This window comes from Diceros bicornis, chromosome 4 (assembly GCF_020826845.1).
Source record: "Diceros bicornis minor isolate mBicDic1 chromosome 4, mDicBic1.mat.cur, whole genome shotgun sequence".
Lineage (NCBI taxonomy): Eukaryota > Metazoa > Chordata > Mammalia > Perissodactyla > Rhinocerotidae > Diceros > Diceros bicornis.
This window is the reverse complement of record NC_080743.1, coordinates 8,559,149-8,574,105: the sequence shown is the minus strand read 5'-3', so window position 1 is coordinate 8,574,105 and position 14,957 is coordinate 8,559,149. Positions and strand designations below refer to the sequence as shown.

General features: G+C 37.1%; 1 protein-coding gene across 2 annotated transcripts in view; it reads left to right on the top strand.

Moving 5' to 3' along the window:
- Window positions 1–14,957, top strand: part of ANKRD13C (ankyrin repeat domain 13C) — a 100,196-nt gene that overhangs the window by 62,510 nt on the left and 22,729 nt on the right. For both annotated transcript variants that reach the window (XM_058538281.1, XM_058538280.1), the window contains 3 exons: window positions 922–1,066; window positions 5,857–5,988; window positions 9,258–9,419. In XM_058538281.1, the coding sequence (XP_058394264.1) occupies window positions 922–1,066; window positions 5,857–5,988; window positions 9,258–9,419 (439 nt within the window). The remainder of the gene's footprint in view (window positions 1–921; window positions 1,067–5,856; window positions 5,989–9,257; window positions 9,420–14,957) is intronic.

The window sequence follows — 14,957 nt, the reverse complement described above, 5'->3', positions numbered from 1 at the left end:
TGGTGATCTACAAAGCCTTGTGCAAGACTGAAGCACTTCAGGGTACTTGTGAACTTTTCCATTTCAGTATTCTTCCTAAGTTCAGCATGTATTTATTTGTGGAATTTATTTGAGACTAGCTCATTGGGCTAGACCATGCCAGATCTTGGTTACCAAAGAGCTCAATAAATACAAATGTGTATGAATCCATGACTGTTTGGCACAGGAATGATCCATAATCCATAATGATGTCAGGCTGTGGAGATAGTGGAAAAGAGAATGCTGGGAAGGAAAATGCTAATCTGAATCTGGGAAGTCAAACAGAAAGGCCAAGAATTTGGATTGAGTTAAATGGTTTATTAAGTTGAAGGATGAAGTAAGTTTTGGTACCAGAAGCTTTGCCATAAGGCATAGATGATGTAGATCAAAAAGGCAAGACTGTGGACACACAGTCCTTAGTCCAAGAATGTGGTCCACCCATTGTTGTACCCCTCTTACGTACTTCGCTGAGCTATCAACATGATCTTATGAGCTATCAACATGATCTTAAGGGATCAAAGAATGTTAGACAGGTCTGCTTTCCTGTTCTGCCCTTACCAGTTGAAGTAACTTTTATGAGTAGCTACAGTAAGGGAAATGATAGCGAGTAAGGGTAGGGTTAAGGAAATACTTCAACAATAGGGAAACAGGCTTTTTCTTGCTGGCTTAATGAAGTATCTACTCAGAAAAATGAAATATAGGTAAAATGGAATATATATTTAAATATTCTTTTGGTGTTTTTTAATAAGATATTTTAAATTTAGCTTTTGTCTCTAAATTTGACTTTGGAATATGGTATTATTATCTTGGTTTGAATTTAGAAGGAACAAATCTTGTTTAATTATTATGGAGTTTTATCGAAATTTTATTTGTCAGAATTTCTCATCTACCCATCTTTCACAGGCTTGACACTACTCTCATAGACTTTACTGACATGAAGTGCCAACGAGGGGATTTAAGCTTCATTTTCAATGGGGATGCGGCACCCTCTGAATCTTTTGTAGTATTAGACAATGAACAAAAAGTTTATCAGCGAATACACCATGAGGTGAGCACGTTGTCTTATCAGTATTCCTCCAAGTGGTTTAAAAAAAAGTCTGTGTATGCAACCAAGCCTCATTGTAATTGTTTTAAGAGGCATAAAGTATAATTGAGATGGTTAAGTCCCAAAGCTTTCATTTCCTTACCACTAGCTTTTTAAAAAAATTTTATCGTCTGGTCTCCATCCTGACCAATCCATTGAGTCTGTTTGCTTAAAATTCACTGATGATCTTCTAGTTAAATGAGCTCCAACATCTCTTAGTTCTTGTTTGTTGAACCTGTGCTGGCCCTTTCACCATTTATTATCTTGCAACCTTAGTTTCTTTCAATGTTGCTGACCGTCTCTATCTCCTTAATGTGAACATCTCTTTTAGGTCTCTGTCTGTACTCTTTTGGTTTTCCTAACTCTTTGGCTACCTTTTTTTTCTCTGTCTTTTCCCTGCTATAGACCAAAGAAAAAGCTTTTCCAGTACCTATATATCGTTGATAGCCCTACAAAGTCAACATTTTGCTTTGTTAGTCTTGCTTTTGTTTGTATTTTTCACCAGTTTATTTCCCCACATTGTCATTCACCACATCTTGTGGCTCCTTCCTCAACATCTGTTAGGTTAGACCTTCGTATTACCATATCTGTTGACAAGATGTATGTGTACTATTGAAATAAATAGTTTTCTAACTGGCACTGAGCAATGAAGATTTAGATTGGAATAGGAAAGGAATAAAAGGTGTTCCTTGTGGAGGAAACAGGATGAGAAAGATCAGGGAAGTGGGAATAAGAATGCTTGGTTTGGGAAACAGAAAAGAGGTCTGACTGCAGTGAAGGTTTCTCTTATTGAGCTTGGGAATGTGGTTTCTGAATGTCCTTAAAAGCCAGTTAAGATAACTTAGGATCTGCTGTAGGTGGCAACAGAGAGTCAAATTCTTAAACAAGATATTGATATGATCCAAAAGTAATTTAAATGAATTAATCTTATGTATTTCTTTCACTTTCCCTCCCTCCCTCAAATATTTATCAAAGATGTAATAAATGCTAGACACTGCTAGGTGCTATGGATAGTGGTATTGTATTCATAGTGTATATCAGTTACTATCATGTACTAAGCATTAGTTGCCAGCATATTGGGACTATAATTTAAGTGCTTTACAGCTCTTCTCATTAAATCCTTAAAATAACCTGTCAAAGTAAATAGTTTTATTATCTCTGTTTTACAGATGAGAAAATTGAGGCTTTTTAGATGTTAAATGACATCTACAAGATCACACAGTTAGTATGCTAGATAGATTGGAAAAGGGACAGATTGGAGACAGGGGAATTATGAGAGAGGTTTTTACAGTTATACAGTTGAAAGGTGACGAGGATCTTTACTAGGATGATGTAGTGAATAATTAAGAAAGAGAAATTATTATTTACATTTTCAACAATGAAATAATAGGACTTGCTAATAGTTTGAGTGTAGTGAATTAAGAACTGGAAAGATTTAAGGGTGAGTGTAGTGATTCCATCTTGAGGAGTGGAATGATGGTGGTGCCACTGATAAGAATTGGGACATTGGAAAAGGGAATAGGTTTGGGGTTTTAGATGATGCTCATTTTGAGTCCACTGCTAAAACCAGTGTACTTGTTTTAATCCTCTATTTATTAGACTTCTCTGAGGTATTTGCTATTATTATTAACTCAGTTTTAAAATTTTTCATTTCCTTGTGATTTGACCTTGGTCAATTGTTCTTTTCCCCTCTCTCCTCCTTATTCTCCTCTGCCTGTTCCTTTTTCCCTGTTCACCTCTTGAATATTGATATGCCCTTGATGTGGTTCTCATTTTTACAAACTGTCAGAATAATCTCTTCCATTCCCGTAGCTCTACCTACCTCCTATAGATGGATGATTCACAAGTATGTATTTGTATGCCAGAAAGATCTTCTGAGTGGAGACCTATCTATTTAAATCCCTAATGAATATCATTTATGTCTCCTGGGTACCTCAAAATTCAGCTTGTCTAAGACTTAACTCATTTTTTTCCCTCCAAAACTGCCCTTTTTCCCATTTTCCTTCTTTCGGTAAATGACATCTTTCTCTATTCAGCCAGAAAAGTAGGAGTTGTTTTGACATCTTTTCTAGTACCACATGTTTCCTAATTAGAGAACTTGTGTGGTCATTTCTATCTCTCTAATGTCTTATAATTATCCCTTTTTTATTCATAGTTACTGCCATAGTTTAGATATTCATTTTCTCTCAACTGGACTATCGCAAAAGCCTCATAAATGATCTTCCTGGCCCTCTTCTTGTCTGCTTCTAAATTATCCCACATATTGGAGATAGAGTGAACGTTAGAAACAAATTCATGAAACCTGCCTTCCTTAAAGACACTTTAAAAGATCCCTGTTGCCTAAAGAATGAGATCCAAATTCCTTAGCATGGTATGGTTCCTTCTGTGACTTGGCTTTTGCTTATTTTTCCAGCCTTTTTCTTACCTTGCTATCTTAGATACCTTCATACTGAGCTCTTTGCTGTTTTTCGGATGTGCCAGGCTATTAGGTGTTTCATTCCTTTGTTCATATTGTTTCCGCTTCTGGAATGCCCTTCTTGTACCCTTGTACCTCTGGGGCATCTACTTTGGTGTTCCTTCCTTTCCTACCAGGCAACTATTGTTTTTTCATGTTCCCACTAAATCTGGTACCTTAAAGCCTCTAATGCTGTGTTTGTTTATAATGGCTTTCTTCCTCTATTGGCTAAACTCCTCATGGATATGGGGTTCTTTTAGTTGTATTCTTTAGTACCTAATACAGCATCAATACATTCTAGGCTAGAGTTTGGCAAACTCTTTCTGTAAAGGGAGAGATAGTAACGATTTGAGATATTTAGATATATTTGCAGGCCGTATGGTCTCTGTCACAACTACTCAACTCTGCTGTTATTAACATAAAAGCAGCCATAGACAATATGTAAATGAATGAGTATGGCTATATTCCAACAAAATTTTATTTATAAAAACAGGTGGTGGACTAGATTTGGCCTGCTGGCCATAGTTTGCTGACCTTTATTCTAGACTCTCAGATATTTATTAAATAATTTGACCCCTTGCATATTAAATGACAACTGGATAGCTAACTAGGCAACAGATGACTTGGAAATATGATACTTAAAGAGAAGCCGGAGATTAAGGCTAGTAGTGTAAGTATTAGCTGATGTTATAGTATTGATGAGATCCCCAAAGGACTGGTATTTAGGGTATGTATGTGTGTATATTTTATGTCTGAAAAATACAGAAAAGCTAGATTTTGAGCAATAATCCTCAAGGCAGGGAATACTTGTTATTTATCCTAATTGACATACGTAAGTAATAACTTCAATAAATGTTTGTTGAATGAATGTAATTAACAACAGGTCTTTTACAATGATGTGTTTAGGAGATGGTCAGTCTATGATTTGTAGATTTCTGTTCCAAAAGTTTATTTGGAAATAGGGCATTTGAAACTTAAGGCAAATTTCTTCACACACAATGTTATATGTGTTGTTCCCAAGCTAATATGTAAAATCCTAATTGATTTGTAGTGTATTTGAAGCATAAAGTTTAACAGTTTAACCTATGCCAGCCAAAATTTTTCTTTGGAAAATTGTGTTCAGAATTAGTTTGGGTTACCAAGAATACATTTTCACCTATTATAGCCTTAGCGTTAATGTCAAGATTTTCCATTCCTCACTTGTAAGGGGGAAGGAAATGGTACTATCCCAGTCCCAAGGTATTGCCCTTTTTTCTATAGACTCATAGATTCAGAAATGGACTATATCTGGGTGAAAGTTTGGTGGTGAAGAATAGAAAATGGGCCTCTTGGGAATCTAGAAATCAGGAGGTATGGGAAATAGAGCCTCTAGCCGCTATAAACCCTATGGACAGTTCTCCTTCCCCAGTCAGCTCTCTAGGTTCTGCCTTTTTTCTCCCTTTTTCCTTAGGACCCTGTGGTCCTAAGTATCAGAGAATCTCTCGTGGCCTATTATAGAATAGAACCTTATCTTATACCTACTCACTCACCCTCTGTACCTGATCATTTAGTCTTCTATCCCTGAAGCAAGCAGAAGCCTTTCTTTTTTTCTCATTTAAAAAATAATTATTGATCAGTTTTTCTATGCCAGCACTGGTGAATACGCAGAGAATAAAACCTGAAGCAAGGCTACTTATTTAGTTTGGAAATCCTGGGTTGATATTTGTGGATTCCTTTTCTTTCTATAAGGAATAAAGAGGAGATCCCTTCTGGCCTCCTTTCCTTACATCCTCCCACCTTCTTTCCCTCTCTCCTTCCCTCTTTCCTTCTCTTCCTTCCTTCCTTCCGCTTAGAACTACTGGGAAAGAAAGGCTCAAATGGTAGTGGTGGATTTTTGGATTAAAAAGAACTCAAGTAAGATTCATCTGAATTTAAAGAAAACAAAACCTTCATATGGGCATTTTGTCTCAGACCTGTCAACTTAATTCTTAAAGTAATCTTTAAAATTGCTCTACATACTCTATATTTCTATAATGGGTAATCTAGTTTTGTTTCTGTATGTATCTGTAGCAGTGTAAGAGTACTGTATTTCATGTGTCCTGTATTTGTAGATTCATAATTAGTCATAATTCTAACTTATTTAGATATGTGAAGTTTAAACTCTATAATTGTTTTTAGGATAAGTAGCACTTCACATTTTTTAGAATCTGTCCTTTTTTTTTTTTTAAATCTGTAACATTTTAATTGTTGATATTTTCATGCGTAGTACTAATAACCTTTGGAAACCTAGACTCATATTTAACTTTTACTCCCACCCCAGGAATCAGAGATGGAAACAGAAGAAGAGGTTGATATTTTAATGAGTAGTGATATTTACTCAGCAACTTTATCAACCAAATCAATTTCTTTTACACGTGCCCAAACAGGATGGCTTTTTCGGGAAGATAAAACAGTATGTGCAAATCTAGATTTTTCAACTTTAAAAATTGTTTAGTATTTAATGTTGCCAAAATAATGTGATGGAAATGCAGGAAGAAGTAGCTTACTGAATTGTCTCCAAGTAGTTTATTCTCTCCTCCTTGAATTCAGACAGAGAATTATAATGGTTGGTTACGGAGTTGGAAGATATTCTTACAGAAGCCAGGAGAGAAAGTTTAGCTCATTTGAATTCTATGTTGTGAAAGATGCTTGTTGTCAGCTGCCTTGTTATACAGGGAACAGTGTCTTCACATGGTTCCATTCCGTTTCTAATGCTTTATTCCTTAAGAAGACCACAAAGAGGGATACAGTTTTGAATTCATTTCCCTGGACCTTTTTTCCTTTTTCCTTTTAGACTTCTAAACTGTTTACTTAGCCAGTATCTGTTTCTCAGTATTCCATATATATGATTAAAATTAAATAAGCTTACATTTCTACAACATTGTCATTAAGTCTCCATGGAGGTTTCCCCATTAGTAATTGTAAATTTTTTCCATAATTTCCGTTTCATCTGTCAGCAAGAGGTTATATAAGACTGTTCAAAATGTATTTAGAAAATTTTAATTAGATGTATAAAGAAACATTTCATAAAACTTTAAGTTAAGAATAAGTAACTACATCAGGTTAGGGCCAGAATTTACAGATGTTAAAAACTATATTTATCTCTTATTACACACAGTAGAAATATATTCTTATTCTCGAAACAAAATCAATAGGCGATGTCTCTGTCTCTCTTTCTCTCTCTCTATGTAGAGAGGGGGGTGGGGGTTAGGGAGAGGTTGAGTTGTTTTAAGGAAGTGGCTCACGTTAGTGTAGGGTCTGTAGAACAGGCCAGCAGGCTGGCGACTCAGGGAAGAGTTGATGTGGTCTTGAGTCTGGAATCTTAGGCAGGGTTTCTAGTTTCCAGTCTTGAGGCAGAATTGCTTTTCCTTTGGAAAACCTTCATCTTTGCTCTTAAGGCCTGCAGTTGATTGAATGAACCCTACCCACATTATGGAGAGTAATCTGCTTTACTCCAGGCCCACTGATTTAAATGTTAATAAATCTAAAAATACCTCCACAGCAACCTCTAGACTGGTGTTTGACCAAACAACTGGCACCATAGTCTAGCCAAGTTGACATAAAATTAACCACGACACAACCTTACATATAAAGCCTAAAAGTCCCCCTTTACCACTACTCACGATCCCAGAGCCCCTTGCAGAAGATTATCCGTTTGTATATCCTTCAGATGATTTTTTTTGCTTTTACATATATAAATATCCATAGTTGTTGATACTTTTAAATTTTTTCATAAAGTGTCGTATTTATTGTTTTGCAGCTGTTTTTTCCCACTCTTTTAGTATGTCTTAGAAGCTTTTTCTTATCAGTAGTGCTACTTCATTCTTTTTACCACTGCATAGTATTCCATAGTATAGCTATATTGTAATTTGTTTATTCAGTCTCTTATTTTTGGACAATTAGATGAATGGACACACATTTGTGTCCAGTTTCTGCTATTATAAATGATATTTCCTTTACCATCCTTTTACATGCTTTTGAATTGTCTGTTATAGATAGTAAGAAATAGAATGGCTGGATTATGGGGAATATACACTTAAAATTTTTATTGATATGATGATTTACTTTTAGTAAATGCTTTTTCATTATAAGATTTCAAAAACTGATAATTATCACCTGAGTATTTCCCAACCACAGAAAAATTCTCACTATGAGATCTAGACTCATCAACTTTCTTCTCTAAGCCTGTTTGGCAACAAATAGCATTATAGGATTCCCAGTTGTGAGATCCTACACTGCAATCCATTTGTTGCCTTGAAGTCTTATTTGTTTGTACTCTGTTCTGGACAGCATTAGAAGGATCACTTCAAGAGAAGATAAAAATTGAAGCTGCTATTCATCTAGTGCTGCTGCTAAGCAGCTCAAAGCTCTGAACAGCATCTAGGTGATCTTCTTAAATCTTTGACAGGTAAGGAGGGAGTCAGTAATGCTTATGGTTCCCATTTTCTAGGTAGAAACAGGTACAGAATGGTTTGCTTTTTGGTGACTGGTAAGGAGGCCACCAACAGCAAGGTGGACGTGGACACGACTGTAAACACATAGTTTTGGAGTGCCACAAAACAGCAGCAAGATGGAGACCAAGTGATTTACATATAGGTAGAGATGGCAAGCTTGTTTTCAGTAAGTTATTGATTTTGTTTTTTCATGGTTTTCTTTTTTTTTCTTTTTTTCTTTTTTTTTTGGTGAGGAAGATCAGCCCTGACCTAACATCCAATGCCAATCCTCCTCTTTTTGCTGAGGAAGACTGGCCCTGGGCTTACATCCGTGCCCATCTTCCTCTACTTTATATGGGATGCTGCCACAGCGTGGCTTGACAAGCAGTGCGTCAGTGTGCGCCCAGGATCTGAACCTGTAAACGCCAGGCCACCGCAGCAGAGTGCGCGCACTTAACCGCTGTGCTACCAGGGTGGTCCCTTGCTTATGTTTTTTGAAGTGAAGTATTTCAAACTCTGACCACCTGTGAGTCTGAAAAAGGTGAAGGTTAATGTTGAAGGATGACTTCATTGAAAGGGGATAGCTCTTTTCTTGATGTCCTTTATACCACTTGAGTTTCCCTGTCCCCAGTCAATAATGTGAACACTTAATTGTATTGGTGAGCAGGACTACTCTGTTGTTCTCTCTTCTTTATTGAAAGCGGCAAGCAACTGTAACTGGAAGTTTGGTCCTGTTAGAGAATAGACTATTGGAACAGGTAATCAATTCTAGTTGTACTAGAGAGTATTATGTGACTTAGACTATTTATTTCTTTTTATTCCACTTTTTTTTCTATCTATAAAATGGGAACAGTAATTATCCCTGACCCCTCCTTGTTACTCATGATGTCTGACTATCAGCTAACTAAAGTTTTCAGATAGCTTTGTGCTCCTTGGGAGAAGATTCTAAAGGAAGACTATGTGGTATTTTTATTTAGGTTTAATCCATTTGCAGATTAACTACCATACATCTTGTGTGTTTTAAATTTTCCTTTACAAATTTGAAATGTGTAATTTTATATATTTTTTAACTTAATAGAATGTATAAGGTATTGTGATAATTTCAAGTACCAAAGGAATATTTATTTTCACCTAAAGGTTACATGTTTATGGAAAAAACTTGTATTTGTATATTACTTTGAAACTTTTCTTTTAATATAAGGCAAACTTAATTTGTTTTATTATTTTGAAATATTTGATTTTGTTTTAGGAAAGAGTAGGAAACTTTTTGGCAGACTTTTATCTGGTGAATGGACTTGTTTTAGAATCAAGAAAAAGAAGAGAACATCTCAGTGAAGAAGATATTCTTCGAAATAAGGCCATTATGGAGAGTTTGAGTAAAGGTGGAAACATAATGGAACAGAATTTTGAGGTATAATTTTTACTTCTCCTAATTTATAATGTTCTAAGGAGAGTGGGGGTAGACTTCCTTCCTAGCATTCAGTGAGTTTGTGGAAGTACGCTTATAGATTTTTTTTTACTCTGTATCACCTTTTATTTTTCTGTGATATGGCCTTTGGTGATTTTTTGTGAATCTGTTCTTGGTCTTTGAGTCTGCACTAACACATAAATTAAAATCATTTTATAAACGTGAAACCCAATGTTATTTTTTTTATTTTATTTTTTTGCGAAGAAGATTAGCCCTGAGCTAACACCTGTTGCCAGTCCTTCTCTTTTTGCTGAGGAAGATTGGCTCTGGGCTAACATCCGTGCCCATCTTCCTCCACTTTATATGGGATGCTGCCACAGCATGGCTTGACAAACGGTGCGTCGGTGCGCTCCTGGGATCCGAACCTCGGGCTCCCGCAGCGGAGCACAAGCACTTAACCACTACGCCACCGGGCTGGCTCCCCCAGTGTTAATTTTTCAATCCATGTCCCTTTACATGTATTCGTTTTCCTGCTTCACCAACTGAAATCTGCTGCTGCTTTGAAGGCCCATCTAAAGATCCATCTACTTTATGAAGTCCTTTCTAGCCTATACTGTCCCATAAATTTTTTATTCAGAAAGTGTTTATTGAAAGCATGCAATATGCAAAGAATTGTATGACAGTAGGGAAAGGGGAGGGGAAATTAGGAAACACAAACGTATATGGGACATCATAATTGCCTCTGCAATCTTATTCCCTAATAAGATGAAGGATGGATTCTTAAATTTGTTTATTATTTTGACAATTTTAGACTTACAAAAAGGTACTAAAATAGTACAAAGAATTCCCAGAAACCCTTCATCAGGATTCCCCAAATGTTAATATTTTACTACATTTGTATAGCAGTGTTTTTCAAATAGCAGGATAGGAACCCCTTAGTAGATTAAAATCAGTTTAGTGGGCTGTGACCCCCTTTTTTTTGTTTAAAAAAAATTAGAATCTAAAGAAAGAGAATAGAGGGGCCAGCCCCGTGGCGCAAGAGGTTAAGTGTGCGTGCTCTGCTGCAGCAGCCCGGGGTTCGCAGGTTCGGATCCCAGGCGCGCACCGACACACCGCTTGTTAAGCCATGCTGTGGAGGCGTCCCATATAAAGTAGAGGAAGATGGCCACAGATGTTAGCCCAGGGCCAATCTTCCTTGAGTAAAAAGGGGAAGATTTGCATCAGATGTTAGCTCAGGGCTAGTCCTCCTCACAACAACAACAAAAAAAGAAAGATAATAGAAAAAAACTAGAGCACATCACACATAGAATGGGACATTATTACTTTATGAAACAATAGTTTCAGGGTGTGTGTGCGGTGTAAATATGCTTATGTGTGAATGCTGGGTTGTAGTGTAAAATGTGAGTCACAGTCGTAAAAAGATGAAGGGCACTGTGACGAGGCTTGAATTCCTTGAATGTTTAGTCTCTTCCAATAGTATTGTGCCAGATTATGTTTTAGGGATAGACAAACTATCTGGAATAGTATGCCAGGTTCCATCTAATTCACGGTAATACTGTGTGTGCCAGGAAAATATTTTAATGTTTAGAAAGTATTGAGTGAATCGGCCATAGTTTAGTTAAGTAAGTACAGGACATAAAGTGTTTAGAATCCCCATTAAATGTTTAAGTGAGAATTGTGATGATGCCAGTTGAGTATGATCCTATCCCCTTCCTGCCAGATCTTTTTTGCACTCCTCATTTTTCTTTTGGCCTTGGGGTGGAGCCTCACCAGACTTCGTTTTCCAGAAGCCTCCGGGTATTTACTGATCTCTTGATCAGTAGGAGATATAGGACATGATAGGCTCAGGAAATGGAAATGGAGATGAATTGAGAGAGCGAATGCTGAGCTCAATCTTTGACAAAAGCTGCTACCCTCTCCCGTTGTTGACCAGACTTGAAAAGGCCATTTCTTTGGACTTGTATTGTGATTTAAATTTTATTAGAGTTCTTTTTACAACATGATTTTGTTGTAGTGGTAGTTATTGCTACCTTTGTTTAACTTTGGCAGCAAACCATTTTAGGATGAGTACATGGAAACATAACTTATAGTATAGCATTTCATGGACCATTTGCCAGTTGCCTCTGATTGTCTGATTTATCTATATTTAGTACACAACACTACAGTACACAACTTGATTTTCTTTAGGGCAGAGATTGTAACCTGATTCACTTGAATTGTTAAAGGGGTCTTTAAATAGCATTTTAATCAGCTATAGTTTTGCATATTGAAATTAAAACAGAAAAATCCTAGATAGCTGTATAGTAGAACAAGATAATATGAATTAAATTAAATAATTAAGCTTTCAGCTTCTGATCAGAAATCAAAGGAAACAGTTCCTGTGTGAGTCATAGCCCTTTGAACTTTATAGTTCTTGATGAATATTTAAATTTAATTTGTCAATTTCGATGAAAGATAAAAAACTTGGTGAGATTTTTATTAGAATGGTGTTGAATCTATAGATCAAACAATTTCTACATAAAAGCCTGTTTGATTTTTTTTTAATTCAACTTTTTATTTTGAGATAATTGTAGGTTCACATACAAGTTGTAAGAAATAATACATAAAAATTCCATGTACGCCTCACCCAGTTTTCTCCATTGGAAACATCTTGTAAAACTGTAATATGATATCACAACCAGGATATTGGCATTTATAGTTAAGATACAGAACATTTCCATCACTGTTCCTCTTTTATAATTACAACTTCTGCCCTTTGCCCTCTCCCTGTCCCTTAACCCTGGCAACCACTAATGTGTTCCTTTGTTTCTTTAATTTTGTCATTTCGAGGATATTGTATGTAACCTTTTGAGATTGGCTTTTATTTTCACTCAGCTTAATTCCCCAGTAATTTATCCAAGTTGTTGTATATATCAATAGTTTGTTCCTTTTTTGCTCAGTAGTATTCCATGGTATGAATGTACCATAGTATGTTTAACCATTCACCTGCTGAAGGACATTTGGGTTGTTTCCAGTTTGGGGCCATTATGAATAAAGCTGCCATAAACATTCACATATAGGTTTTTTTTTTGTGAACATGTCTTAATTTCTGTGGGATAAATGCTCTCTTTGGAAGTGCATGAAGCTGGCTGCTTGTGTGTGTGCTTGAGAGGTGCATGGGCAGGGGGTACCCTCAGGGGCTAGGCCCTGGGACCCCATGTACCCCACCACCCTGGTGGCTGGAGAGGACAGTCCCTGTCCCCTCTGTGTACTTACTGTCCATACTCATCTCTGGAATGCTCACCCCCAGATCCTGTGCTTGCTCTGGTCCATTCAGAGCTCCCTCCCTAATAAAGAGTTCAAATCCTCAAAAAAAAAAAAAAAAGATGTTACTGCATCAGGTCCATTTTTGCCCGCCACCCAGAAAGCCAAACACCAAGACGACGAGAAAGAGGGTTTAATCACAAGGCAGCCAAGCGTGGAAACGGGAGAATGAATCTTAAATCTGCTTCCCCAAAAATAGGGACTCAGGGATATTTATGGGGAAGGGGGCAAGGTGGTCTGAAATGATTGGAGGTGAGGAGAGATGGGGTAATCGATGATCTGCGCAAGCGTAGTCAGGCTTCATGCCTCTTCACAGGACACTGTTCACAGAATGGCGGGATTAGCATGCCCTGAGGGTGCAGTTCCAACCTCTCGTTGGATCTCTCGTCAAAACGTCGCTTATTGGACACATGTCTGTGTGGGCCCAGTTGATGGGTTGGTGGTCTCAATCCGGCCTGAAGTAGACAAGGGGTTCAGTTCCTGAAAAAAATAGCTCAAACACCCATTACCCTGGTGACCCCAGCTCCAGGGGGATGTTACCTATAGGAACCTAGTGGGAGTCAAATAGCGTGTTACCTAAACAGCACAGTTAAGAATGGGTAAGTGTATCATGAAGATTTAAGTCCTTGCCTTCTGTTCTGATAAGTTTCTAGGTAAGGCCATCCCCCCCTTCTTCCTGGTACAGGGAAGAAGGTACCTTTACAAATGGAGATTTTCTTTACAAATGTAAATGTCTCTTATAAAGGGTAACCAGAACTAAGAATGGGCTTAGCATGGACCCACCCAGGTACCTGGAGATGTCTATGGTAATGGCCTTTTCTGGGGGAAGCCTTCCCATCCCAAACCCCTTTGGTTAGTTAGTGGGGGTGGGGGGTCAAAGTGTCATTCAGGCAGAGACATATTTTGAGGTTGCCAATTCCACCAGCTGCTTGATCATCAATGTCTAACTGTTTGCCGGTTTCAGTGATGTTGCACTTGGCCAGGTCTGAGTGCAACTAAGAGTACAGTTGCTAGGTTGAATGATAATTAAATGTTTAGTTTTATAAGAAACTGCCAAAATGTTTTCCATTTTACATTCCCTGCAGCGTATGAGTGATTGTTTCTCTGCATCCTTGTCAGCATTTGGTATTGTCATAATTTTTTATTTTGCCCATTCTGGCAGTATATTACTTAGTTCAGGATGCTATAACAAAATACCATAGACTGGATGGCTTAAACAATAGAAATTTATTTCTTACAGTTCTTGAGGCTGGGAAGTCCAAGATCATGGTGCCAGCCTATTAGCTTCCCAGATGAGGGCTTTCTTACTGCCTTGCAGGTGGTTGTCTTCTTGCTTTGTCCTTACATAGTGGAGAGCGTTCTGGTCTCTCTTTCTCATCTTATAAGGACACTAGTCCTATCAAGGGCACCCCACCTTAATGACTTCATCTAAACCTAATTACCTCCCAAAGGCCCCACCTCCAAATAGCATCACATTGGTGGTTAGGTTAGAGCTTCAACACATTAATTTTGGAGGGACACAAACATTCAGTCCATAAACAGATAGTGTATAGTGCTATTTCATTGTGGTTTTATTGCATTTTCCTAATGTCTCTTCATGTCCTTTACCCATTTTCTAATTGTATTATTTTTTACTGTTTAGTTTTCAAAGTTCTTTATATATTCTAGATACTAGTTCTTTGTCAGATATGTGTTTTGCAAAAATTTTTCGCCCACTCTGTAGCTTGTCTTTTCATCCTTTTAAACAGGTCTTTGGCAGAGGAAAAGTTTTTAATATTGATGAAGTCTAATTTGTCAATCTTTTTTTTTATAGCTCATGCCAAGTCTAAGAACTCGTCGCATAGCTCCAGGTCCCTAAGATTTTCTCCTATGTTTTTTTCCTAAAAGTCTTATACCTTTACGTTTTACATGTAAGTCTATGAACCAGTTAATTTTGTATAAGATGTGATTTTAAGTCAAGGTTTATTTTTTGCCTTGGATATCCAGTTGATCTAGCACCATTTTTTGAAAGGGCGATCCTTCTTCCGCAGCATTGCCTGCTGGAATTTTTATTGAGATGATGTTGAATATATAGATTAATGTGGGGAGAATTGATATCTTAAAAATATTAAATCTTCTGTTTCATGAACGTGGCGTATCTCTCCATTTATTTAGATCTTTTACAGTTTCTCTCAGAGTGTTTTGTAGTTTTTAGTATACAAGTCTGGCGCACATTTTGTTAAATTTATCTCTTAAGTA